The sequence below is a fragment of the Mytilus californianus genome, unplaced genomic scaffold, assembly GCF_021869535.1.
Source record: "Mytilus californianus isolate M0D057914Y unplaced genomic scaffold, xbMytCali1.0.p SCAF_11, whole genome shotgun sequence".
Taxonomy (NCBI): Eukaryota; Metazoa; Mollusca; class Bivalvia; order Mytilida; family Mytilidae; genus Mytilus; species Mytilus californianus.
In genome coordinates this window covers 24,315,170-24,343,157 of record NW_026262593.1, presented here as the reverse complement: position 1 = coordinate 24,343,157, position 27,988 = coordinate 24,315,170, and the positions used below count along the sequence as shown (strand labels likewise).

The 27,988-nt window shown below is 32.8% G+C and overlaps 1 protein-coding gene across 2 annotated transcripts in view; it reads right to left on the bottom strand.

The window, feature by feature from the left end:
• Positions 1-27,988, bottom strand: part of LOC127719761 (high affinity cGMP-specific 3',5'-cyclic phosphodiesterase 9A-like) — a 90,489-nt gene that overhangs the window by 24,262 nt on the left and 38,239 nt on the right. For both annotated transcript variants that reach the window (XM_052226015.1, XM_052226016.1), the window contains exons 5-7: positions 27,167-27,309; positions 10,798-10,939; positions 5,194-5,289 (exon numbers count right to left, since the gene is read on the bottom strand). In XM_052226015.1, coding sequence (XP_052081975.1) covers positions 5,194-5,289; positions 10,798-10,939; positions 27,167-27,309 — 381 coding nt within the window. The remainder of the gene's footprint in view (positions 1-5,193; positions 5,290-10,797; positions 10,940-27,166; positions 27,310-27,988) is intronic.

Sequence of the window (27,988 nt, the reverse complement as noted above, 5' to 3'; positions counted from 1 at the left end):
CTATGTATTCTTGTTTCTATGCATTTAAATCCCCAAACAATAATTGATGACTTGTGTTCATATTGTATTGGCACTTATACACATTTGTTGAATGTATTTTATATCAATGTTGTATATGTAATGTTTTATTTTCAAATGTACCTTTCAAAGAAAGCAATGGGTCATAAAGATTTTAAAGTGAGCATAATGATGTCCAAAAACTGGAATTGTCAATGTCTCAGCTGATTTCACCAACAGCCTCTGACCACTCACCTACTGCTCACTACTATTTAAAACAACATACTTAGTTTTATAGATCTGCATTAGCTGCTTTGTAATCTGCCAACTAATTAGCATACAATTTGAAAATTAAGGCTGACTTTTGGGAATTGCTTATTTTCCAGAATTTTTTGGGGGGAATGAGTATCAAAGTGTATATTTTTTAGACATGGTTCTAATTCCTTGTCTAGTTCAGCTACACTTTTGGTCCTTTTTGATTATATCAGCTCTATCGAAGCCAATATAAGGGAATAGCCATAACTTCAAAAGTTTGCCTAAAGTTCATACATATACTAGGTGCCTCAGTGCCCAAATGGTCTAAGTAATCCAACTGCCGTACCACAAGTCTGTCAACACTGAGCCTGTGAGTTCAAATTTTGCCATGAACCGTGAGGAGCTTTCGACTCCAATTTTGATTTACTAGGATTGTCAGTTGTGGTTCCCTGTGAGCACTCCCGCTTCCTCGAACAATAACATGAGTCTGCCAGACAGACCTTTACACCTTACAATCATTCCATTACCAAATACAGTTGACCTACTGATAATATTATCTTACAAAAGGACCTTACTACTAAAACTTAACACTGATCTATGAATATGGGGCCAAGGGCAGATGATACTTGCCAGACAGACATGTACACCTTACAATCATTCAATACACAAATTAGCTTATAGTATTAGAAAAACAGACCAAAACACAAAAACTTAACATTGACAAATGAACCGTGAAAATGAGATCAAGGTGAGACGAACCTGCCAGACTGATATGTAACAGAGCTCCAGATAAGCTGCGTATTTGCGTGATCACGCAATACAAATAATTAAAAACCCAATGCAATTGCCCATTGCAGGGTTCAAAAACCCAATTAATTCAAAGGAAAACCCAATTATATGCCAAAACCATGAGTTCTTAACGCTTTTATTCGCTATCGTTTGCGTTATTTACCCTTATCTGATTACAGTCGTCGCGTAAATCTATTTTTATAATATTTATAATTGGAAATGACCTTTCGTTCTAAAAATAGAGCCCTGCATCAAGTAGCCGAAATGGGTCCCTGTTGGAATTTTCCGTTGCTCAAAAGGTACACGTGTTTATGAAAACATTTCGATCTTCTCTACGTTTATCCAATAAGCGTTTGTCTTGTTGTCATACTTTTTTCGAATTGCTCTGGATTTATCATAACATACAATGAGTTAAAACGAAAGTAAATATCCGATAAAAATATTGAATAGAAGCATGTTTTCAGCTTCTTTTTGATACTTTAGGGAAAGTTATTATGATAACAAGACCCGTTTGCGTACCTTTAAGAGAACATTGCTAGAACGATAAACACGGGGTTTTGTCAAGAACGAAATCAGTTGGAAAAAGTGAAAGGCCAAATCAATTATGACATGATATATGTATTTGGAAAGCATCAGAAACCAAAACTTCTAATCAGTTGGGACAACTTAACCCAGATTTATGTAAATTAAATTAAACAAAAACATTCAAGTATAATTTTAGTTTATATATTATTTTTTTTCATTTTAGTTGATGAGTGAATACACATATCCGTTTTTTACGTCAATGCATCTTGACACTTTCTTTGTTTTGGTCTTATTGTTCTGTATGCTTATGATAGTTGTCTTATTGGCAAGTGCAGTTTAACATTGTCATTTATTTATTTGATGTTGCAGAATTATTTGTAAATTTAAGTTGAATGTGGTCTCCGTCATTAAACCTATATATAAACCTGGTCAAGGTTTTGGGGTATATCTTAAATCTGGGAACTACTTATTATTTTAATTAAAAAGTAGATCTGGCAAATAGGTGAAAGGACTGGCAAAACTTTCTTACAGCACCTAAATTTCACATATATTACATACAAATCTAAACACTTAGCCACGCCTACCCCAACTAAACTGTAGGGTGATCATATGGGATCTAGAAAGGTAATTAGTAACTGTCTAACTAGTGACACAGTTTATATAAGTTGTGAGAAAATACAAAACTGGCAGAACGTTTAAAATCGGACACAAATTAAACGTACAATTGCTCGTCAGTGAATAAACCAAATAAAACAGCTAGCATATATACAAAGAAAGAAACACATTTAAGATGGAAAAACATCTGCATGGGGTTGATATAATGTGATTATAACATGCCTAAACATTCAATATCGTGTTGATGAAAAAACCCAATACATTAAGGAGCTTGGTGGTGAAAAACCCAGTTTGATATTTGCTTGAGGGGTGAATTGGAATTGATAATGCAATTTAAAAACTTTATCACCCAATTACATAAAAAAATGGTGGGTAAAAACCCCAATTTGTGAATTCTTATCTGGAGCTCTGTATGTACACCTTACAATCATTAAATATACCAAATATAGTTGACCTACTGCTTACAGTATCTGAGAAACGGACCTATTCATGTAACTTTGACCTTGATTACTTATCCATGAAATGAGGTCAATTAAGGTCAGGTGAACCCCTGTCTGACAGACATATAGACATTGCAAGGAACCCCTATACCAAATATAGTTATCCTATTACTCATGAGTGAAAAATTCACATTTAAAAAAAAATGAAATTCAGCAGTCACTGAACCATGAAAATGAGGTCAAGAACAATGGACATGTGACAGACAGAAACTTCGTAACATAAGGTATCTGCATACAAAGTATGAAGCATCCAAGTCTTCTTCCCTCTGAAATATAAAGCTTAATACAAATAGGTTACACTGCCGACGCTGGATTAAAATCCTTATGTCTCACATTCTGCGACTTTCGTTCCAGGGACAAAAACTGACCGCCACCAATGGCTAATAGTGTTAAATACCAATCAATCATCAATCTTACATATACTTTTGACTGGTTTCACTATTTTACTTATTTTGCTATGTATCTTTGTAAAAGTTTCAATATTTTTTGTAAAAATTGTAGCAATACAATAATAGTTATTTCCTTATTAGACTACACTCCTTAAATATCTGCTATCAAATAGTTGCTTTAGGTTGTTTACCAGAACAGAAATACCAGGTAATTCAATTCAAAATCAAATCAGTTGAAGAAATTTTCAATAGGAAGATTATCAATATGATTGATTCTAGACCTGGTAAACAATTAAGCAAGCTATGTCTTTATTAGAAATGTGAATCAAACACTGGTGATCAAGTTTGATTTCTATGCAATTAATTTCATGTTGTAATCTGTAAATCAATGATAATACAATATGTCGAGTTCCTACAGTGCTTGTTTTATACTTCGGAGAAACATACAAACTAATTTTTTGGAAAGGGGGATACTCAAACCTCCCTTTTATAGCGGATATTTTCCTTATGTTGTAACTACAATCCTGTCCCCTTTTCCCAAATGTGACCTACCAAATTAGACTTATTACCAGGTTTGTACTAACATGAGCAACACGACAGGTGCCACATGTGGAGCAGGATCTGCTTACCCTTCCAGAACACCTGAGATCACCCCCCCGTTTTTGATGGGGTTTGTGTTGCTCATTCTTTAGTTTTCTATGTTGTGTTTTGTGTACTATTGTTTGTCTGTTTGTCTTTTTCCTTTTTAGCCATGGCGTTGTCAGTTTCTTTTCGACTTATCAGTTTGAATGTCCCTTTGGTATCTTCCGCCCCTCCTTTTAATAATGATAATGGCAGTCAACGATAAAACTTTATAAACAATTTTCACAGTGTTGGTAGAGATTTTGACAACTAGAACTTGCACAAGTATGTGAACCTGTGACTTTCATTTTAGTTTATTTCATCATAATAAATAATATGTCAGGTGACTGGCCCCTGATGTTACAATATAATACAATAATATTTTCAAATTGACATAAATTAAATAAAGAAAAGCATCAATTTGATCAGTCATTAAATATGTTTCCAAATCTATCATGGGGCTAGATTTTTAATCAATGTTTTTTCCCAGCATAAAATGACCTTACTATCAAATATTCGCTGCCATTTTGAATATCTCTGAGGGATTAATATAACTAAGACGTGCAATAAAATTGTATTTGCTTTTTCATGGAACAAAAACATAAATGAATGAACCTTTAGTGAGCAAGCTCACATTATCTGATGCCCCCTTAACAGTTAATACAAGATATGTTTACATGTCCCACTCCTGAAAAATAGTTCCTCATTGAAGAAGTCATCAGATTATAAGTAGAAACTAATTTCCTACAAATGTGAAGAAGAAAAACCCAGAAAAGAAATGAGCCTCGCTTTCAGATTTTGCTGGTGCTCAAATTCATCTGTGGTTTCAATACCTTCAACCAAATTTGAGGAGGACCCAGCAAAAAATGAAGGTGCTAGCAGGGTGACAAAATAGTAATGGCAGATAGACGGCGGGACATGTGGAGGAATGGACAGATAGACACAAGGACAGATTGACAGAGGTTACCAGTATATCCCCTCTTTCAGAGCAGGGGTAAAAACACATTGTCTGATTGAACACTGAAAATATCAATGGGTGGTAATATATTTTCTTGAATTCAGAAAAGGTACTTATGACCAACAATGAACTTTTATCATTTTCAAACATTGCTGAAATTAGAATTAACATATACTTTAATGCTTTTGTAATAGACCACTTTCGTGTTATAGCCTGCACCGGAAAAATTCGTCAATTATGCCCGCCTTTATGACGTAATTTACCAGATAGAGGGGATCACCTGTATTCCTGCACTATTAAAGTTCATCAAGCGTCTTCGTGATCGACATTATGCAGGACAAACTAGAAATAATGTTTGTTCCATAAGTACTTAATCACAATTCCCTAATTACAGCAGTGCTGATTATCAATTATAAGAATTTAAGTGGCGATGCCCCTAAACGCACGAATGATGTTCACTAAAACCAAAGTTTTTGACGGAAATGCAACGAACTCGAAAGTGGTCTATTAATTCGTCTGCTGATGTAAATATTCTTAAACTTACCATTTGTGCAACCATAAAACAATGTTTGAAGTTGTGAAAAGGCACTTGGTTATAATTTCTATAAATTTCATACAACCAATTATGTAAGATTGGCATCTGAAATTAAAAACAACAAGTTTTGAACAAAAATTAAATATTTCAAATTGTAAAACATACAATTGTAATTCATCAGACAAAACACAGATACATCATGGATGGAGAGCTGGCTGTTTAATGTGCAGCAGCAAAATAGATGCATATTCAGGACAAGAACACGTTAGTCCAATATGAATATGACCCCTACTTTAGACTGAAATGCTGAGTCGGATTTTTAATGTGATAGTTCACCAGGTAAGACATGTCACCCTACCTGGACACATTATTCTGTCTCCTTAATACCAAGTGCTTAGTAGAAAAGCAGCAAATACCAATTTTACAGACTTTAGTTTGAATATGAATATAAAAAAAAAAACTTTGATAAAAACAAAGTTGAATTATCTCAAGATATCTTTGGAAGTACAACAGTAAATCAATAGCATCTGTTGTCGATGGACATTACCAGTACTCTTAAAGCAGTTCCTGATGTCGATGGACAGTGTCAGTACTCCTAAATCAGAACCTGATACCGATGGACATTGCCAGTACTCTTAAATCAGTACCTGATGTCGAAGGACATTGCCAGTGCTCTTAAATCAGTACGTGGTGTTTTTTGTCTTTTTGTTTTTGATTTGTATGTGCTAAGTGCTGATTTGATGAGTCTGTTTTCCAACTGATTTCTTTAGTTTGTTCTTATGTTGTACATTACATTACAGGCCCAACTTAGGCAGAGAGTTTAATGCTCACAAAAATTCTGTATGTGCCTGTACCATATTTTCTAAATGAGGAAAAGCATAAAACATATATCTATTTATTTGGCCTAATGGGAAAATCAGCTTTTGATAATCAATACATAATTCAGAATAATTTTTCTTTATAATTTTGACTCCAACTGATTTCCAACAGAGTTAAGTATGTTATGACAAAACTACAATTTTGTATGATAAACTAGATTATTTTGTCCCCCTGGTAGTTACAACATTAAAGCACAGTAGTAGTGCATTCAAATATCAGGAATTTCCAATCTAATTTATCATACAATGAAAATGAAGTTGAGCTCAATGTCTAATTGCTTCTTCTATTATAACTTTATAGTTCATTAAGTATTTATGGAAAAACTGAAAATGATGGAGATAGAAAAATTGCATTATAATGTTACTGCAACATGCAACTAGTCAATAAATTAAGCACAACAGCCTCGGCAACGTCATACCTTTTACATTCCATTAAAATTTTACACATATTTTTTAGAGACTCTTAATGCCTGAAGAGATACGACATAACGTCAATGCATTAATACATGTAATGATGTAACTTCTATACAGTAAATTCAATAAAACAAGAAATATTAATGTATGTATCTAAAAAAGATTAAAACAAGGACACCACAATTTGTTTCCATCATTTTAGCTCCAACTGATTTCTAACAGGGTTTACTATGTTATGATAAAACTACAATTTTGTATGATAAACTAGATATTGTTTGCCCTTGATATTTCAACATAAATATGTTAAAGCAAAGTAAGAAGTCATATTTTCTTCTTTTCCATAACCATATAAAACAGTACTGGTGAATAATTTGGAGGTATCACTTGTAGTCATTCAATAATATTTACAAATGTAACTTATATAGGTAAGAACATGAAGAAAGTAATATTTTCTTCTTATCTTTATTTTTTTGGACTAAATTGCTTTTTAAATATTTTGTTTAATTGTCTGTTTACAATAGTTATCTTTACTATTCATAAAAGTTTCAATCATGGACAATATATTAAGATCTTAATTCTCTGTGATTTTTAAAAATACTGCCTGACTATGCAAATTAGTTGAGGTCATTCACTCCTTAAATACTAAAATTATGTTTGATGAAGAATGATTTTTAAAGTTGAAAAGGCAATATACCATGTATACTGCTGATAGACAATTTACTTAGATGCTACCTTAGTTTGACCTTTGACCTTGAGTATACGTCAAATCTATAAATGTCCTTAAAACAAATCCTTAGTGAAGATTCAATGACTTAATAATCCTATAAATATAGATATTTATAATATATATAATCATAGAATTCAAATACGGAAAAATATTCACGAAGTGACCAAACAACGCATTAATTCACCAGGTTATTTATCAGTGTAGTTCATTTGCAAGTTGAATATTTCAATTAAAATATAATTTTTGGATTAGTTATTGACGTTTTATTACATGTACATTGACCATGAACTTTTTTGGAAATGAAGTAGAAATTTTTTTTTCAACACATTTTGTTATTTGCTTTGATGTAACGCTTTCAACAATGTCTTGACAACACCCATTGTTGTATGATGTCAGAGGAGTGAAATTATCGATTGTTTTGCTCATGTGATATTATCAGATTGTATTTTAGTGAGAAATCACAACTTATGTAATAACTTATTATGTGAACTTAGTAAATATAAAAAATTAACCCTATTCATACCAAGTATTAGACCCCTAATGTCCCCTGTTATTTGCATTTGCAATGAGGTTGTAATAATTGTGAAATTAAGTTAATTGCCTTTTCAAGGGTTCTGTTTTCCTCTATATATGAAACCACTTCTGAATTTAAAAATAGTGGTGGGAATTAACAGAATAGTTTGATTATGTGACTGTTTCAATCTGGAAGTTTGATAATATTTGCCTTTGGATACATTTTAAGAATTGTTCTAATGATAACTAAGTTGTCTGACTGTCCAATCAATACACAATGTGTAAGAGTTCCCGGAGGCGATGTTCAGTGCTTGTCAAAGTATATATTTTACACTAATTGACAGTGAACAATACAGTTAGCTGAGTTTGACTAAGACTGACAAGACAACTCAATTATGATCTCTTCTTCTTTCATCTCACTAAATTTATTTAGTGTTCTAACAATGCTTATCACAAGGAAAGAGTCAAATTTAGTTGATTTTTTTTCATAAAATATGTCGGGCAATGAATTGAATTACAAATTTAATCTAGACACATTTTGTAAAGGTACACTTGTTCATATGTATTTAGGGAAAACATATCTGGAATAACCATGCAATTAGAATCATCCTAGAGAATCTATGTACAAAACTCTTGAGATTAGCTGTATGGAAATGGTAGCTTATAAGATAGAATTTTGGGAGCTGACTAAACAGTATTGGTTCTGCTCATTGTTGGAGGCGAAAGGTGATCTATAGCTGTTTTATCTTGTCGTTATATTCAGTACATTTTGTTCTTATATCTAAATTGAAACATATTTGCTAAACCACAAAAACTTGGTCAATACCCATATTTGGCATACATTTCAAAGATAAGTATCAACTTGATTATACCATAAATTCATAGTATCATGGAAGTATCATATTGACAGGAACTCCAACAAAAAATTAGCACATTCCACTCCCACTGATTTCTGTAAAAAAATAAAAGAATCCGACTCAGTTTGTCAAGTACGTAATGACTCCTTTTTATCCCCGGCTGAGTATATTTCTAGGATTTTGATTGGTTATCACACGTCATTACAAAACCCATAGCCCTGGGTGTTGCTAACCCATATACCCTGACGTTGCTACCCAATATACCGGGAACTTCACACAAGTTTTCCTTAGTTCCATGGTTGTTCCTTGTGAAATATTGAATTCTGTAGATGTCTTTAATTAAATATTTAATCCACTAACGATTTTATTCTATTATGCCAATCAGTTGCACTCATTTGAGTAATTGCATCACTTGGCTGCCACATTGTCAATGAATGGGACTACTGACCTAGCTATGCAAATGACCCACGTTCACATCACACCATCTATGACATAACTCTCACAACATTGAGCGCCAAATTTGACCCATTCCAGTTTCTCTATCTCTGGATTAAAACCGTCTTCTATTTGACTTCCTGTAGGGTTCTACCAAAGGTAGTACCCTACGCCTCCTTAAAAATATGTCAAATTCCCATATTTCAATAATACTTTTCTAAATAATGAAAAAAACATTGCTTTCAAGTAACACTTTGTGGTCGAATTTCTCTAAAAATCGCCATATTTGGACTAAGACCGGGGATAAATTCGTTATCTACGTTCATATCCGTAGATAACTTATAGTGGGGTATCTGTGATGCCGCCTTCCCCTGTTCAGTTGACTGAGGCCAATCTTGTCACATGATTTGTTATCGATTTTGTATGTTTGGATTTACCTCCCTTACACTGCTTTTAAATTGTCCATTAACCAGGAAACCCTTGTTTTTTCCCCTTTTTTTGCCCCTAATTCCTAAACGGTTTGAGCCAAAAAAACCCAAAGCCAATCCTAACCATCCCTTTGTGGTATGGAAACTTGTGGTATAATTTCAGAGAGATGACATGATACCAATATACGACCATGGTCGTATAAAAATTGGTCCCTATTTTCACAGAATGACATAAGAAAATTAACTGCATTCAGAGAGAATGTAAGATTATTTTATTTTTCATTTAATTTGTTTTAATCGTTGGAACTTGGAAACATCCTATAAAAAAAATTACATATACCTGAAGTAGTGTTTGCAGAAAATAATGTGATGCACGTGTAGTGTGGAGGATGGCGGCTGACAACTCAAAATTTAGGTTAAATGTTGTCAATTTTTATGGAGTGTAACAAAAATAGTCATTATTTCTCGATCATCTCAATGTAAATGAAAACTGTGACATGTTTACTAAATAAGTTTAAAAGAGGTTAAATTCTCTGAGTAAGGACCTCTACATAAAATATTAGGATTTTAAGGTAGGATATAGTTAAGTTAAACATGATACACCTTTAATATACAGGTTCAAATTTAATAATTTTAAAAGGTGAATGATAGTTATAATCATAAATGTTGAAAATGTATGAAATGTTTGCTACTGGACATTTAGGAGACACTTAATAATAATAATATCTGTAAAAGTTATCAAGTAAACCTTAATAAGAAACTGAAATGTCAATGACTTGTGAGTATTTAAACTCTTAAGATATTTTGTGAAAAAAGTCGCAAGGTTTTTATTGTTCCTTTTTCTCTATTTCAAAGCAGCAAAACCGGTAGTCATTAAATTCTATATCCTTTCCAATTATGGGACATCACGTCATTTTTGTATATTCCGTAATTACGATTAATGACGAGGATCCTAAAAAACTTTGATTGAACCCATGCATAGATATGAGATATTGAGTTAATTAACAATTTTGCAGCATTGACTTTATACGTTTGAAGTCAGTTTCTTGAAGTTCCTGTCAATATAACTCTTCAATGATAGCATTAATGTAAATCTTGTATCTGATTACAGACAAACAAAGAGACAACCCATTTTAAAAATATACAAACAGATACACAGACTGGAAAAAATAATATCTCCCGAACTACTGTACTGGAGAGGCATAAAGAAAGAAAAGTTAAGTTTTGAACAGATTATAAATGTAAATTGCTTTATCATTTAGACATCTTCCTTATTTGTCTGATCATTTTACTATGAAAAAGTCATCAACATCACATGAATAAAGTGATGACAAAACCCAAATATATAAATTCAGTAATACCTCAATATTTAGATTTGATACCAGATTTAAATCTATATACATTTGGCGAAGTAATATCAACATTTCTGGGTCATCCCACTGCCAGTTATCAAACGTAGGCTTCCGTAAATATTCCCTCACTTCATCTGTAACATCAACTTGGCTAAAAGTAGAAAAAAGGAAAAACATTTTAAAGATTACATGTAAATTTTGTAAGTCATCTCATCTACGTAATGGTAAAACATTATTCTCATATTTCAATAAATATTTCATATCTTTATTTTCTTATATAACTATCAACATGATATGTTGAATAATTTTATCATTTGATAAATGGAAAAGCAACAAGGTTGACAAGTACCTGTAAAACTAAAGCAAGTGTGGACATAGTATCATGCTTAATACAGTAATGAACTGGACACAGTAACTTCTATTGCACAGGAAAATGCTTGCAACAGCTACATTTCAGCCTAGGCCTTTTCCAACTGAATTCTATACATTTGTAGTTTGTTATAATGTTATGCTGTTATACCAATGTCCAAGGTCAGGACGAGGGTCACAATAGGTGCTTTCAAACATATCTAACCCCCCAACCTTCTGTATGCACCTGTCCCAAGTCAGGAGCCTGTAATTCAGTTGTTGTCATTGTTTGCTCTCTTTCCTTTATTGTTTTGTAAATCAATCAGGCTGTAGGCTTTCTTTATGGAATTGTTTTATGTTTTGTCGGGGCTTTTATAGCTTACTATATGATATAGATTTGTTGAAGGCAGTACATTGCCCTAAAGTTGTTTACATCCTTGATCTTTGGTCTCTGGTGGATAATTGTCTCATTGGCAATCATACCACATCTTCCTATTAGTATGTACATAAGCTACAGCTAAATTGTTTAAATAAAAGAACAGAGTTCCCATGTCCCCCGCATTTCACATATTTTATCTATCCAAGGATCAAGGGCAATAAATAATAAAAAAAAAACACTTTTTTGGTTCTTTAAAACTGTTGATAAATATATTTCTGAGATAATGAATGATTCAGAGCAAATTCAATGTGATTTCAAATATAATTAATATTTCCAAGGGGCATAACTCGTTAAAAATATTTGATAAGAACTTATTTTCGAAAATGTCTAAGAAATTCCTGATATAAACCTATGATATAAGTTTCATAAAAATCTGGCAAGAATTGTACAAATGTCAGAGCGCTATACATTTGTAACAATGCAATTTTCCATATGATTAATGTTTCCATTAGGGGCATAACTCTTTTTAAAATAATTGATCAGGACTGATTTTCAAACTTGTCCAAGACATTACTGATATAAACCTACAATATAAGTTTCATAAAAATCTGGTAAGAATTGTACACATGAGAGCGCTAATGATGAAATTTTCCATAAAATTAATGTTTCCAAGGGGTATTACTCTTTAGAAAATAATTGATCAGTACTGATTTTCAAACTCGTCAAAGACAATGCTGACATAAACCTATGATATAAGTTTTATAAAAATCTGCCAAGAAATGTACATGTGAGAGCACTAACAAGACCGTAGAACTGATGCCCGGTATTTCTATGTCCACCTGCAACGCGTTGTGCAGGGGACAATAATAATCACGAGAACAAAACACAAAATTTTTTTTATCTTATTTTAGAGTCAGTAATCTTTAATCCCTTTATTATCTTTTTATTTTGGAAAACAAAAAGTGGAAATAATTGAAAAAGCAGGCACTGGGAGTTGAAGAAAAAAATCTATAGAAAAGCTATTATAACTCAGACTAGAGCTTTGACCCCAACTAAGCCCTTTCTATAACGACAAAAATTATCAAAAACTAGATTGTTCTTGTATAGGTGCCACATACTATATTGATTTTTGTTTTTCCCATGTCATCAAAGTGTTTAGACACTTCATTGCTTGTTGTGTTGCTAAAAATCTAATTAGCTAAGCTTAAGTAAGTGTCATTTTTATCACTAATCTTTAATTAAAAAAAAAAAGGCTGAAAATACCAAGGATACATTCAGGACACATAAGTCCTATAGAAACTGACAACTCCAAGGTAACAACACTTATCAATAACAATTAATATGTCTGTAAAAAAAATTACAATAAAATGTCTCAGACAACACAAATTTGAACAACGCAGTAAAGCCTTAACCTGACAATAAATTGTTAAACATTAAAGCTAAGTTGAATCTTTTCAAACAGAAATTTCAGACAGATTGGTTATGATGATGAGCTCCTAGATATCAAAGTAAGAAGAAATAAATCTTGCTTTTGCTGCAATACTCCCATTAACCCAAACTAGTTATATTTCATATAGAAATGGTGGTATCAACCACCTTCCACTGATGGCTCAATTAAATTAGCCAGACACAGATACATTGTAAGGCTTATAAATGACTTTTCCCGCTGGATCTCAGCAACAAGTTTCATTCAATCATTTATTCATTAATATTCCCATAACCCTGCAATCTATTAGTACAAATGCATCCATATTCTAAAGCTCTTTGTACATTTACAATACAAAACCAATGCTGGGAATTAAAGGCACATTTATTTGTTACGCAATGATGATAACATTTAGAATTTAACTAGAGATCTAGAATAATCAAAAGAACTGATTGTTTACAAAATATTCCTAGAAACATTTGGCAGTTATGAGCTGACTATATTGCCTCCTAATATCTGCATGACATCATTTGGAGATTAAATGGTTTCAAATTGAAATCACTTTGTAATAAATCATCTAAGCCATTAAATAATTAATTCAATCTCAAATTAAAAAGACCGAATATAAAAAGTAAAAGTGCATTTCAACTGTAAACATGTAAAACCAAATGTGAAAATGTAAAATTATTAATTTTTCTTACATCCATAGCTACTAATTATTCTCTTTAACATTGAACACAGTGCTTCATTTAAATGAGTTACAAATGAACTGCTTTGGTATCAAATGGGATTTAACTTACCTAACTTTTGTGTAAAAAAACTACAGGCTCTCAAGAGCCTGTGTCGCTCACCTGATTCTACTTTGGTTTTGGAAATCATGTAAAAATAGATTAAAATCATAACAGATACCCTAATAATGAGTGAGGCCAAATTTGGTTTAATATTGGTCCTGTATTTTAATAAAAAAATCCTGGTGGCCATCTTGAACAGTAAATCGGCAACAAAGTAGCAACACTTAATCAGCACCTCATAAGAAACATTTATGCCATGTTTTGGTTTCATTCCATTCAGTGCACCTCTAGAAGAAGCATTTGTATGTATTTCCCATAGGGTCTTATGTTAAAGGAAGTCCCCCCATTGGCGGCCATCATGGATGAAGGATCAGCTTCAAAGTAACAAAACTTAGTCAGCACCTCATAAGGAACATTCATGCTATGTTTGGTTTCAATCCATTCAGTATGTGGTTCTCTAAAAGAAGACATTTGTATATATTGTCCATAGGGTCCTTTGTTAAACATTGTCCACATCTGGCAGCCATCATGGATGAAGGATCAGCTTCAAAGTAACAACACTTGGTCAGCACCTCAAAAGGAACATGCATGCCATGTTTGGTTTCATTCCATTCAATGGTTCTCTAAAAGAAGACATTTGTATGTATTTCCCATAGGGTCCTATGTTAAACTAAGTCCCCCGCTGGCTGCCATCTTGGATGATGGATCAGCTTCAAAGTAACAACACTTGGTCAGCACCTCATAAGGAACATTCTTGCCATGTTTGGTTTCATTCCATTCAGTGGTTCTCTAAAAGAAGACAATTGTATGTATTTCCCATAGGGTCCCATGTTAAACTAAGTCCCCCGCTGGCGGCCATCTTGGATTATGGATCGGCTTCAAAGTAACAACACTCGGTCAGCACCTCATAAGGAACATTCATGCCATGTTTGGTTTCATTCCATTCAGTGGTTCTCTAAAAGAAGACGTTTGTATGTATTTCTCATAGGGTCCCATGTTAAACTAAGTCCCCTGCAGGCGGCCACCTTGGATTATGGATCGGCTTCAAAGTAACAACACTCGGTCAGCACCTCATAAGGAACATTCATGCCATGTTTGGTTTCATTCCATTCAGTGGTTCTCTAAAAGAAGACATTTGTATGTATTTCTCATAGGGTCCCATGTTAAACTAAGTCCCCTGCTGGCGGCCATCTTGGATTATGGATCGGCTTCAAAGTAACAACACTCTGTCAGCACCTCATAAGAAACATTCATGCCATGTTTGGTTTCATTCCATTCAGTGGTTCTCTAAAAGAAGACATTTGTATGTATTTCCCATAGGGTCCAATGTTAAACTAAGTCCCCTGCTGGCGGCCATCTTGGATTATGGATCAGCTTCATAGTAACAACACTTGGTCAGCACCTCATAAGGAACATTCATGCCATGTTTGCTTTTATTCCATTCAGTGGTTCTCTAAAAGAAGACATTTGTATGTATTTCCCATAGGGTCCCATGTTAAACTAAGTCCCCCGCTGGCGGCAATCTTGGATTATGGATCGGCTTCAAAGTAACAACACTCGGTCAGCACCTCATAAGGAACATTCATACCATGTTTGGTTTCATTCCATTCAGTGGTTCTCTAAAAGAAGACATTTGTATGTATTTCCCATAGGGTCCTATGTTAAACTAAGTCCCCCGCTGGCGGCCATCTTGGATTATGGATAGGCTTCAAAGTAACAACACTCGGTCAGCACCTCAAAAGAAATATTCATGCCATGTTTGGTTTCATTCCATTCAGTGGTTCTCTAAAAGAAGACATTTGTATGCATTTCCCATAGAGTCCTATGTTAAACTAAGTCCCCCGCTGGCGGCCATCTTGGATGATGGATTCGCTACAAAGTAACAACACTTGGTCAGCACCTCATAAGAAACATTCATGCCATGTTTGGTTTCATTCCATTCAGTGGTTCTCTAGAGAAGTTCAAAATGTAAAAAGTTAACGCCGACGACGGACGCCGCCGGACGACAGACGCCAAGTGATGAGAAAAGCTCACTTGGCCCTTCAGGCCAGGTGAGCTAAAAATAAGATCCATCCAGGGTTATCTCTAGATTGTGACCAACTGGGCTCTGTATACTAGCTCTAAAAATAAGATCCATTCAGGATTATCTCTAGATTGTGACCAACTGGGTCATGTATACTAGCTCTAAAAATAAGATCCATTCAGGATTATCTCTAGATTGTGACCAACTGGGCTCTGTATACTAGCTCTAAAAATAAGATCCATTCAGGAGTACCTCTAGATTGTGACCAACTGGGCCCTGTATACTAGCTCTAAAAACAAGCAACTACTCATTGAATACAATAGTAAAACAAGGTTCCCAGTAATAAAAAATAAGAAAATATGGTATGATTGCCAACAAAACAGAACTACTTCACAAGAGACCAAATGATGTAGATGTTTGCAACTATAAGGTCATCCTACGGCCTTCAACAATGATCAAAACCCTTACCATATAACAACGCTGTAAAAGGCCATGACATGACATAAGTAAAATTATTTAAACGAGAAAACCAGGGGCCTGATACATAAATATGATGGAGAGTTGTCTCATTGGCACTCATACCACATCTTCTTATATCTATATACATTTGTATATTCATGTCTCATGAATTGAAAATGATTTTAATTTTTATCACCTTATCTTAATGTTGATTTTTATTTGTAAATAAACTTTTGCTTTAGACTTGAGTTTAAGTATATTGAAGGACCTTTGTCTGATTTTAAAAATATACTTTAAATTGTTAAATGTTCGAATTAGCTCTCGCTGCGATATAGCCTTTTTGCACTAAGGCGGCGTAAAGCAAACACCAATCAATCAATCAATCTAATCTGGGGTCTCATATTTTTCATAGGAAAAGAAAAGAAGGAGTAATTCATTTCCTCATCAACCTTTCCAGTCAAAGTAAATCAATTGACAGGTTCCTTCAGGTTTCAAAAGAAACGGAAAATGTTAAATAAAATCTCATAAAACTTTGACAGAATCGAATTTCTATGAAAACATCAATGGGATTAGGGAGCATCAGAACTAATTTAGAACATGTCAATTAAAACTGCATTAAGAGGATACATAGGGGATGGTAAAAGTCATTTTTATTTTTAACTAATTTGATTTTATCTTCAAATTTGTCAAATAATTAAAAAAATAAATTTAGAGGGCTTATAACATTCATAAATGAGATTATAAGTAACATATGCTTGTTTAGATACAAGCTGATCTACTTTGCTTGCAAATTATAAATGAATAGATGCAGTCTTTAGGAATAGTTTGAGGAAGATTTGTAAGTATTCCTTGCTTACATACATCACATTTTAAGTTACACACTAGTTGGAATTCCTTGAGTGTGACATATATATGGTATGGACACTCCTCTGTCCTTGGACTAGAACAATACGTTTTACTATTAATTTAACTTTAGCTGTAGGTGTGATTGGGTTACTGTTTGATTGACATTTACCACAAATCTCCAGTAATCCTTGTTTCCAATGTCCAATACCTTTTTCATATCCTTTAATCAATGGTCAGTCAGAAAACGTAATACTTCCCTTCATTAGCAAAACCCTGATAGATGGCTGGCTTAAAGTGCTATCTTTCTTTCTTGGAAATATAAATCGGCTTTCTTCATGTCGATCTTAGTGAACATGTGATGAAGTGAAGTAAAACAATGAATATGTCTGTCAGGACAGACATGGATTATGAGAATAAAATATAACAATGAAGGCTATCTATGTAAAACAAAGATCACACACATGGAACTGCATAACAATTACCATTTACAAAAAAGTTCTAATGAAACTGTTGCCCTTTTAACAAGAAAAAAAAAAACAGATTTTCTAAAATCAATCCAATGCTGAAAGATGACTTGAAAAATTGCAATGCAACTAGATTTTCCATGTGGAAATGACAGAGCAATTAACACAATAAAATTTACAGAAATTTTAAATAGTTGTCTGGAATAAGTTTGATTTTTATTAATGCACTATATATCAAACCATATTGACTGATGAAACACTTAAGAATAATTGGAGCTTAAGATTATCAGTGATAAAAATTATGAAATCGATTTTAATTATGAAAGTTAGATTTTTAAATTAAATATTCTGAATCATCATTTATAGTTATAGGTACTGTTATTCCAATTTTTATTATTATATAAAAATAAGAAGATGTGGTATGATTGCCAATGAGACAACTCCCAACAAGAGACCAAATGACACAGAAAATTTAACAACTATAGGTCACTGTACGGCCTTCAACAATGAGCAAAACCCATATCATATAGTCAGCTATAAAAGTCCCTGAAATGACAAATGTAAAACAATTCAAACGAGAAAACTAACGGCCTGATTTATGTACAAAATAATGAACGAAAAACAAATATGATATACAGCAACAAACGACAACCACAGAATTACATGCTCCTGACTTGGGACAGGCACATACAGAATGTGGCGGGAATAAACTAGTTTGAAGGTGCGCCAACCCTCCCCTAACCTGGAACAGTGGTGTAACAGTACAGCATAAGAACAAACTATAAAAATTTGTAAGGGTTCCACGGAACCCAGTGTCTCGCCTACTTTTGCTGTTAGTCACAGGCTCAACAAAAATGGGGAAAAAATTATTAAAAATTTCCCTCTAGATACTATCTTTTGATTGTAAGAAGCTTCTATCCAAATTTGGTAAAAATCCAGGATGGTTTATAAATCTAATAAATGTTTTAAAAACTTTAACTGCAGACTGTATGTAATGTTAACTGAAGAAAAACTAAGTCCATTTATAAGTAATATACCGAAAAACAGGAAACAAATTTTTACAAAATTTCCTTCTAGATACTAGCTTTTGATCATAAACAAGCTTCTGTCCAAGTTTGGTAGAAATCCAGGATAGTTTAAGAAAGTTATTAAAATTTCAAAAACATTAACCACAGAGTGAATGTAATGTTAACAACTGGCAGAAAAACTAAGTCCATTTATAAGTAAAATACGGATAAACAGGATTTTGTTTTTACAAAATTTACTTCTGAATACTATCTTGTGATCATAAACAAGCTTCTATGCAAGTTTGGTAGAAATCCAGGATAGTTTAAGAAAGTTATTAAAATTTCAAAAACTTTAACCACAGAATGAATACTTGTGGACTTATGACGACGATGGAATGTAGGATCGCTATGTCTTGCTTTTGCGACAAAAATCAGTTGAAAAGGGCTTAACTCATCAGATCAATACAAATGTCCACAAATTGAGCTTAGTATACGTACCTGATGAATCAATGAACAACTACTCATTGAATATTACAGTAAAACAGAGTTCCCAGTAAACACAAACATATTCAATTTATGTATCAACCATTATAATATGTGTTACTAATTTAAGAACCTTTTAAGTGAGAAATCTCATGCCACATGCGGCGATGCTCCATATAAATGGGAAGAGCTTAAACTGACCTGCTGGCATATTATTTTCTGTTTACTTTTAGGTTTGATCCAATACTGGCGACACTACTTAATTAGGGATATTTTATCAAGTCCTCATCCATTAAAAATGGTACCCCATTTTACATTTTTCTGATTATTGAAATCTTTTATAAGGTTTTTTAATATGAGTGGAACTTAAGACTGAAATAATTCATTCTTTGCATATATTTCTAAGGTGTAGATGTCAAAATTTAAAAAAAAAAAAAAATGTTGGATCTCTATTGTACCATGTTACTATAAGTGACCTATCTATACATGTACAGAAAGATACTGTAATTATGCATACTATTAGACCCATCCACCACTGTGGACCTTTTTTAACCTCTTGCGACTTATATACACAGATGACGATAATCAAGCCTCTGAAACTAACAAGTACTATAGGCCTTCAATGATGTAAGATTTCACCTGTGCAGTGAAGCACCCACTTCCTTTATGGAAACCATTGTCATTTACAAGAATTATAAAGACATTATCGATTTATTAAAAGGGCTGGAAGCGTAATTATAGAAAGGAAATGCGACATTGATTTCCAATCAATGTGGGAACATCCTACTGAGTACGGTTTTTAATTAGAGAATATCCGTAGCATGTATAGGAAGTGGACAAAGGATATTTCAATGTAAAGATAACATTGATTGTACGAGTACTTAATAACTTTTTAGTCCAATCATGACTTTCTACATTAAGTAAAATTAACAGTAGAGACGAAAGTACCTTTTAGGACTTATCATGGCTGTCTATGTTATGTAAAATAACAGTAGAAATACAAAAGATGCTAATCTTTCCCAGCTTACAGGACTGACCATGACTGTCTTTTGACTATAATTCAACTAAGTGAGACAAGCCCAACTTAAAGATATCTTTAGGCAGATTTCCAGTTCCCTCAGTTGCATGAAATAAGAATTCTGAAACACTAGTAGATATAGGACTATAAGGAAATGTTCTAGAAATCTCAATGAGACAAAAACTTTAAAATGCCATAAAATCAAATAAACACCTTTTTATAAAAAAAAACAATCATGAGATTTCAGCCCTCCAACACCTGAAGACCTTTTCTTCAACGGACCACTTTGTCATCCATGTTCAGCATGCTCAAATAGGATTGTTACAAGCCATATATGTTCATATTCTTTGTGGGTGTTCATTTAGTATTGCACAACATCTCTTTATTATTGTATCAAAGCAAAAACCTTGATATTTAAAAACAAGAAACCTTTGTCTTTCTCAAGTGCCCCCAAACCATTTTGAATCTTAACACATTATATCAGCATAGCTGTGCAATGTCTACATAATCAATAAAAAAATCTTATTTCATATGTTTTTGTTAAAAGCTAATTCCAAAGAGAGCGCTTCCGGTAACATTTCACTTCTCAGTGTACTTTAGTAATGTCTCCAATCCTAGATTTAATTTACTCTCAATAACCATTTTGAGATATTAAAGTCAGTCATAATAAACATAACAAATATTCAAAGTCCTTAATTTGAAAAGAGAAAGTGATTAGAAAACCGCCAGTTGCTTCTTCATATGTAAATTTTGAGTAATAAAGCATAATTAATACCAATATAATGATTATGTGTAAATCAAGCAAAGAAGGCTCCTATATAAAATCAATTACCTCTTTATAGATGATTTCCATTATCAGAAATTAACTTGTGTTTCATGCATGTACAGACAATTTGCTGAGAAATAGGTTACTAATAGTTCCTTAATAACATCATACAATGTTCAACAAAGTGTTTTAATTTGATCAATCGGCTGTTCATGATTAGATAATTATGTTACCTGACGGGGAGGAATCTGTGTTGTTGGAAGTTCCTTTCAAAAATCAATTATACAAAGTTAATTCAGACAGTGTGAAGCATTGTCAGAAAGCCTCAATTAACGAATAGAAACGAAAATTATCTGATTGGTCAAAGTATCTTACAAATCATCCTTTTATTTATTATTTTCTTGCATGTTTTGCAGCAAGATGAATACATTTGACACAAAGCCTTATAGACAATTGTTCTCAATGTCAACGCACTGACAGATTCATGATGCATGATGCCAGTAGTAGAATGAAATGACTGAACTTTTGGACAGAAATAGGAGTGGATTTTATTGTTTGTAAACTCATATAATGAACTGTAATTTACTAATTATATTTCCATGGAATCTAATTTTGTAATTTCTAGACCATTTTCTGGTCCTTAATTCTGACTTCTTAAATATCAGATTTACATGTACACAAGTCAGTATTTTGTGGACTTTTTAAATTTTGAAATAAGGGAAAAGTAACTCCTCACAAAATATGTCATCCTTCATGCACAATGCCCAACACAAATTTATCTAAAAAATAAAATGCTTCGCTGGGGCGCAGCTTGATACGACCGCAGAGGTCGAACCCTGAACAGTTGGGGCAAGTATGGACACAACATTCAAGCTTGATACAGCTCTGAATTTGGATTGTTATTAAATATTTGACACAGCATAGGTTTCTGACACAGAAAGAATGTGGTCTTAGAACTTGAATTTTTTTAATTTACCTATTATGGTCCAATGTCCAAAATCAAAATACATGGTTAGATTCAGCATATCAAAGAACCCCATATATTCAATTTTTGTTAAAATCAAACAAAGTTTAATTTTGGACCCCAACTTGGACAAACTTGAAAACTGGGCCCATAATCAAAAATCTAAACACATGTTTAGATTCAGCATATCAAAGAACCCCAAGAATTCAATTTTTGCTAAAATCAAACTAAGTTTAATTTTGGACCATTTGGACCTTAATGTAGACCAATTTAAAAAACGGGACTTGAAATTAAAAATCTAAATACACTGTTAGATTTGGAATATCAAAGAACCCCAATAATTCAATTTTTGATGAAATCAAACAAAGTTTAATTTTGGACCCTTTTGACCTCAATATGAACCAATTTGATAGCGGGGCCCACAAATAAAAAATCTAAATTCATGGTTATATTCAGCATATCAAAGAACCCCATATATTCAATTTTTGTTGAAATCAAAACAAAGTTTAATTTTGGACCCCAACTTGGACCAACTTGAAAACTGGGCCCATAATCAAAAATCTAAACACATGTTTAGATTAAGCATATCAAAGAACCCCAAGAATTCAATTTTTGTTAAAATCAAACTAAGTTTAATTTTGGACCCTTTGGACCTCAATGAAGACCAATTTAAAAAACGGGACCCAAATTAAAAATCTAAAAACACGGATAGATTTGGCATATCAAAGAACCCCAATAATTCAATTTTTGATGAAATCAAACAAAGTTTAATTTTGGACCCTTTTGACCTCAATATGAACCAATTTGATAGCAGGGCCCACAAATAAAAAATCTAAATACATGGTTAGATTCAGCATATCAAAGAACCTCATATATTCAATTTTTGTTGAAATCAAACAAAGTTTAATTTTGGACCCCAATTTGGACCAACTTGAAAACTGGGCCCATAATCAAAAATCTAAATACATGGTTAGATTCAGCATATCAAAGAACCTCATATATTCAATTTTTGTTGAAATCAAACAATGTTTAATTTTGGACCCCAATTTGAATCAACTTGAAAACTGGGCCCATAATCAAAAATCTAAACACATGTTTAGATTCAGCATATCAAAGAACCCCAAGAATTCAATTTTTGTTAAAATCAAACTAAGTTTAATTTTGGACCCTTTGGACCTTAATGTAGACAAATTTAAAAAACAGGACCAAAAATTAAAAATCTAAATACACGGTTAGATTTGGAATATCAAAGAACCCCAATACTTCAATTTTAGATGAAATCAAACAAAAAGTTTAATTTTGGACCCTTTTGACCTCAATATGAACCAATTTGATAACGGGGTCCACAAATAAAAATTCCAAATACATGGTTAGATTCAGCATATCAAAGAACCCCACATATTCAATTTTTGTTGAAATCAAACAAAGTTTAATTTTGGACCCCAATTTGGACCAACTTGAAAACTGGGCCAAAAAATCAAAAATCTAAATACATGTTTAGATTCAGCATATCAAAGAACCTCATATATTCAATTTTTGCTAAAATCAAACAAAGTTTAATTTTGGACCCTTTGGACCTTAATGTAGACCAATTTGAAAACTGGACCCAAAATTAAAAATTTAAATACACTGTTAGATTCGGCATAACAAATAAATAAATGTGATCAAAGATTTTACAAATCTAATGCGCCATACTGTGCAATTAAAGATTACTTCTTGAAATTTTTCAATATTTGAAATTTGAAAAAAAAATAATATTTGAAGAATAATTCTTTTTAATTTCTGAAATCTGAAATGAGAAAAAATTGACCCCCCACAATTTCTTTTTATCCCCCCCCCTTTTTTTCCCCAAAAAAATTCTTTCCCTCAAGATATGGTCATAATCTCAATTCAAATTTCCAATGGAGTTGGCAACCATAATTACCCATTTAAATTTACCATAGTGCTAACTTAATCTATTTTATAATAGAATTAAAAATATACTGTCAAATCTTTCATATGGATTTTTTTGTAAAAAAAAAAGATGCAACATTTGCAGATATTTTTACTGGTCTTCCTTTATAGATATGCATTTCTTTAAACATAATTTAAAAGCAGTGAAAGGGAAGTAACCAAAACGTTGTATTTTGATTACCTCCCTTACACTGTTTTAAATTATCTTTATTGTTCATTAACCATTACTTTATACATAATTTAAAAGCAGTGTAAGGGAGATAATCTCAATGATGTATTTGATTTATCTCCCTTACACTGCTTTAAATTATGTTTTGTACTAAAGTATTTGTCCATTAACCAGGACAACCTTGTTTTTCCCCCTTTTTTGCCCCTAATTCCTAAACGGTTTGAGCCATAACCCCCAAAAGCAAATCCTAACCATCCCTTTGTGGTATGGAAACTTGTAGTATAATTTCAGAGAGATCCATACACCGTTCCACAGTTATTGTCTGGAAACTAGAAAATGCTTATTTTTGGCCCCTTTTTCCTCAACTGTTGGTACCATAACCTCCAAAATCAATCCCAACCTTCCTTTTGTGGTATTTAACCTTATGGTCAAATTTCAAAAAGATCCATTCACTTAAACTTAAGTTAGAGTGCGAAAACCAGTATGTCTTCGGACGACGACGCCGGACGACGACGACGACGCCAACGTCATACCAATATACGACCACAAAATTTTTTTGCGGTCGTATAAAAACAAGAATAAACATTTTTTTTAACAAAAAGTCGTTAAATTATCACACTTTGGACAATATTTCATATTCTTTTACTTTATTCCATTTTCCTTCCTCAATAACAAAAGATAAAAGCATAAGAAAAGAATATGTATCCATAGGACACCGTGCCCTGGTCTGGAAGAAGAAAAAGCTTTGAACTTAAAATATAAGAAGGGCAGACCATTTTGTAATACCCTTGTCCTCAGTGGTAAATGACGATCAACAAACTTACCATATTACTTCAACCAGCATTTCATATCAAAATGTAAAACCTGTGATCTGTTGGTCTTCCTTAACATTTGATTATTATGTCCTCTATCATGCAAGACCATAATAAGGATGTCTTCTAGATCTATGACCTACATAACTAATATGAAGTAGCACATGTTGACATATATGCTAGGAATATTTAACTTTTAATTCAAAGTACTGGTATATGAAAACAGGAAGTAGATGTCTGAAAGTGCCTTATTTTTTGTTCCTTGGAAAATCCAACACATATATGGCCATTATGTGTAAGAATAAATAAATATTCATTTAACACAAAGTTGACGAGCAATGGATGTAAAAACACATCAGAGGGTATATCATGATCACATGACACTATATTTCAGGAAGCTTGGATTTGTAGTTCCTGAGAAAAATGCAAGAAAAATTTTATGAATAGCTATTATGCATTAGATTATTTAAGTACAAAATGTATTTTGTAAATAGGACAATGTAGGAAGTCGATCATAACATATGTGAAAAGGTGTCACACAGTATAGCATGCTCACATGAAGTTAATACCAAATTGAAGGAACTCTTCATTTGTATTTCCTGTGGAAAATGCTATAAGAATTTCATGAGACTGACAGACATATAGGGACAGAAGTAAAGCAGTGTACTAAACCCCCACCCATCCTGTCTTTCCCAGCATGGGTATAACAAAATCTTTTACAAAAGTTTTACAATGTTTTAAAAGAGGGACGAAAGATACCAGAGGGACAGTCAAACTCATAGATCGAAAACAAACTGACAACGCCATGGCCAAAAATAAAAAGACAAACAGACAAATAATAGTACAGATTTAAGTTACTATTTATATGCGGGCAAATATTATTATCGTAAATCATTAATTTATCAAAAATACATCTAAAATTATCTTCTATTGTTCAATATAGAAATTCTTGTTTACATCAATATTATTTCACTTGCCAAGGGTTTTTGCAATTAATCAAATGTAGGATGTAGGAATTGTTGATCAGTATTTTGGTGTGAGAGCTTCCAAAGTTTAATACATATTTTATTAATATTAACACCCCTGACTGTAATAAACTGATTACACTTTATATCCTACAAAACAACAGGATCCTTGACTATAACCAGTACAGTTTAGTAACAAGTCCCTTTCATACCACATCACAATAAAGACACATTGACATTTATTTGAATACCAATAATTACTTTCTGAAAGTGTTAATTGAAATCCAATTTATCTTCATGAATCAGTTCAATACTTATGGCTTCTATGGACTTTTATGTAAACTGTAATACTGTTATAATTGGAGTCCAAAGTTAATGACTGAAAGCACATAACAGATGACTTGACAGTCAATACCTTGATGTTGATAAAAAAGGAGGGAGACAATACCAAAGATACAATAACTCAGAAATCATAAGTTGAAAGTAAAAACTTACAAAAACTATGAAAAACACTTCAGAAAGCAATACATGATCAATACACCTATAGTGTTTGTGTGAAAGAAATTTGCAAACTGATTAGAGTTTCTGAAATTTTATAACATTTGCTAGTCATAAAGATTGATTTGCCCCCTGAAAAAAATTTACCAGTTAAAATCTTTTAAATCTTCAAAGGTAACAACTTTGCCTATGAATGAATGAGACATGGGATAAATGTTAAAGAGACAGTAACTGAACTAGATATGGACAATGCCCCCCCCCCCCCCCCCCCCCCCCAATTTTCTGCTCTGCCATATGCATGAGTATAGTTCCACATATTTTAGATTTGACAAACAGTAATGTTTGCATACAACTTGAATTATTACGCTTTCTGTAAGACACAAATGATGCCCCGTCTGACCAAAAAAATGACTAAGTCCAACTACCTGTCATTTTCAGAATATTTGGAAAAAAAATCCAAATCCTGTGGCCATGCACACCTCCATTATGTGTATGAACATCCTACAAAATATTAAAGTTGTACCTCCAAAACTGTTGGAGGTGATAGCCAGACAAACAATGTATCCTAATCCGGACAGACGGACGACGGATGGACAGGGGTAAATTAACATGTCCCCACGACATTTTGTCGAGGGGGGCATCAAAACATAACAATACCAAAAATATATCTGTTCATATAACTGCTTTAATCAGGTTTTAAATTTTATTGAAGAAAGCAGATGATTGTATTGTCACTTAGGGAACTTGTATCGATGGCAGATTTGTGTGAGTTTTCAATTCATTCACTTCTTTTTCTAGGCAATTTAGAACTTGATATATTATATAAACATTGGTTAATTGTTGAATACTACCAATTGACCTTTGGATGTCTTTTAGTTTGTATAGTTGAATTGGTGTTTTCTTGGCATACACCCAACTTCTCCTTTTATTCATATAGGTACTAACTCTAGGCTTACTAATCATTTTAATTAGTGTACTCTTACACTGGGATATGTCAAGGTACTCACAGCATTTTTCTGAACTTTTCAAACACATTTCTATTATGCTCTTCTGTTTTTCGTATGGATTGTTGTTTATCCCAGAACGGTTGTAATGATGTCCCACTGGATATCTCTTTTGTTAACCCTAACCAGCTCAGGTGGTCTACACTCTGAAATTGAAATAACTTCTTCGTAATCGTTAATTTTCTATTGTAATGAAAAACAATTATGTCAATATCAAACTTCTTAAACTTACGCTTTAAAAATGCTTATTGATAACCTAATACAAATTTAGATTCCTACTTATTCCATAGAAAAGCTATACAAATATTTCATTAAGATTCATTGACGATAATTCAATAAGAGAAACCTTACACAAGACCATCTTGTGAAATTGAATGGGAAAGTTCTGCTGAAAAATAAATAGACTGTATGCAGTAACTGTATTCTACAGAAGTGCTGTCTGACAATTTTCTTAATGAACTTTAAGGATATAATTTAGTCAATAACTGGTTTACAGACAGATAATTTGTCTACAATTTAATCTTTTGATTATTCAATGTAAATCTTAATTATACATTGCAGTTCAATTGTCAGCTGTGCATTTAAATAAATTTGTTTGAGAGATAGACATGAACTTCATAAAATCTGTTAAAATTTGCTCAAGTAAACTAGAGGTAATCTGGTTGCAATGTTCACATAATGATACCTCACCCCATGAAACGCAATGGCAAAATCTATAATAGCTTAAGGAAACTCAAAAAATCAAATAGGAGACGCACAATGGCATCACATGGTTAAGATTCTAGGAAAGTTTAATTTAATTCTGATAAGGGGTTTAGGAGGACA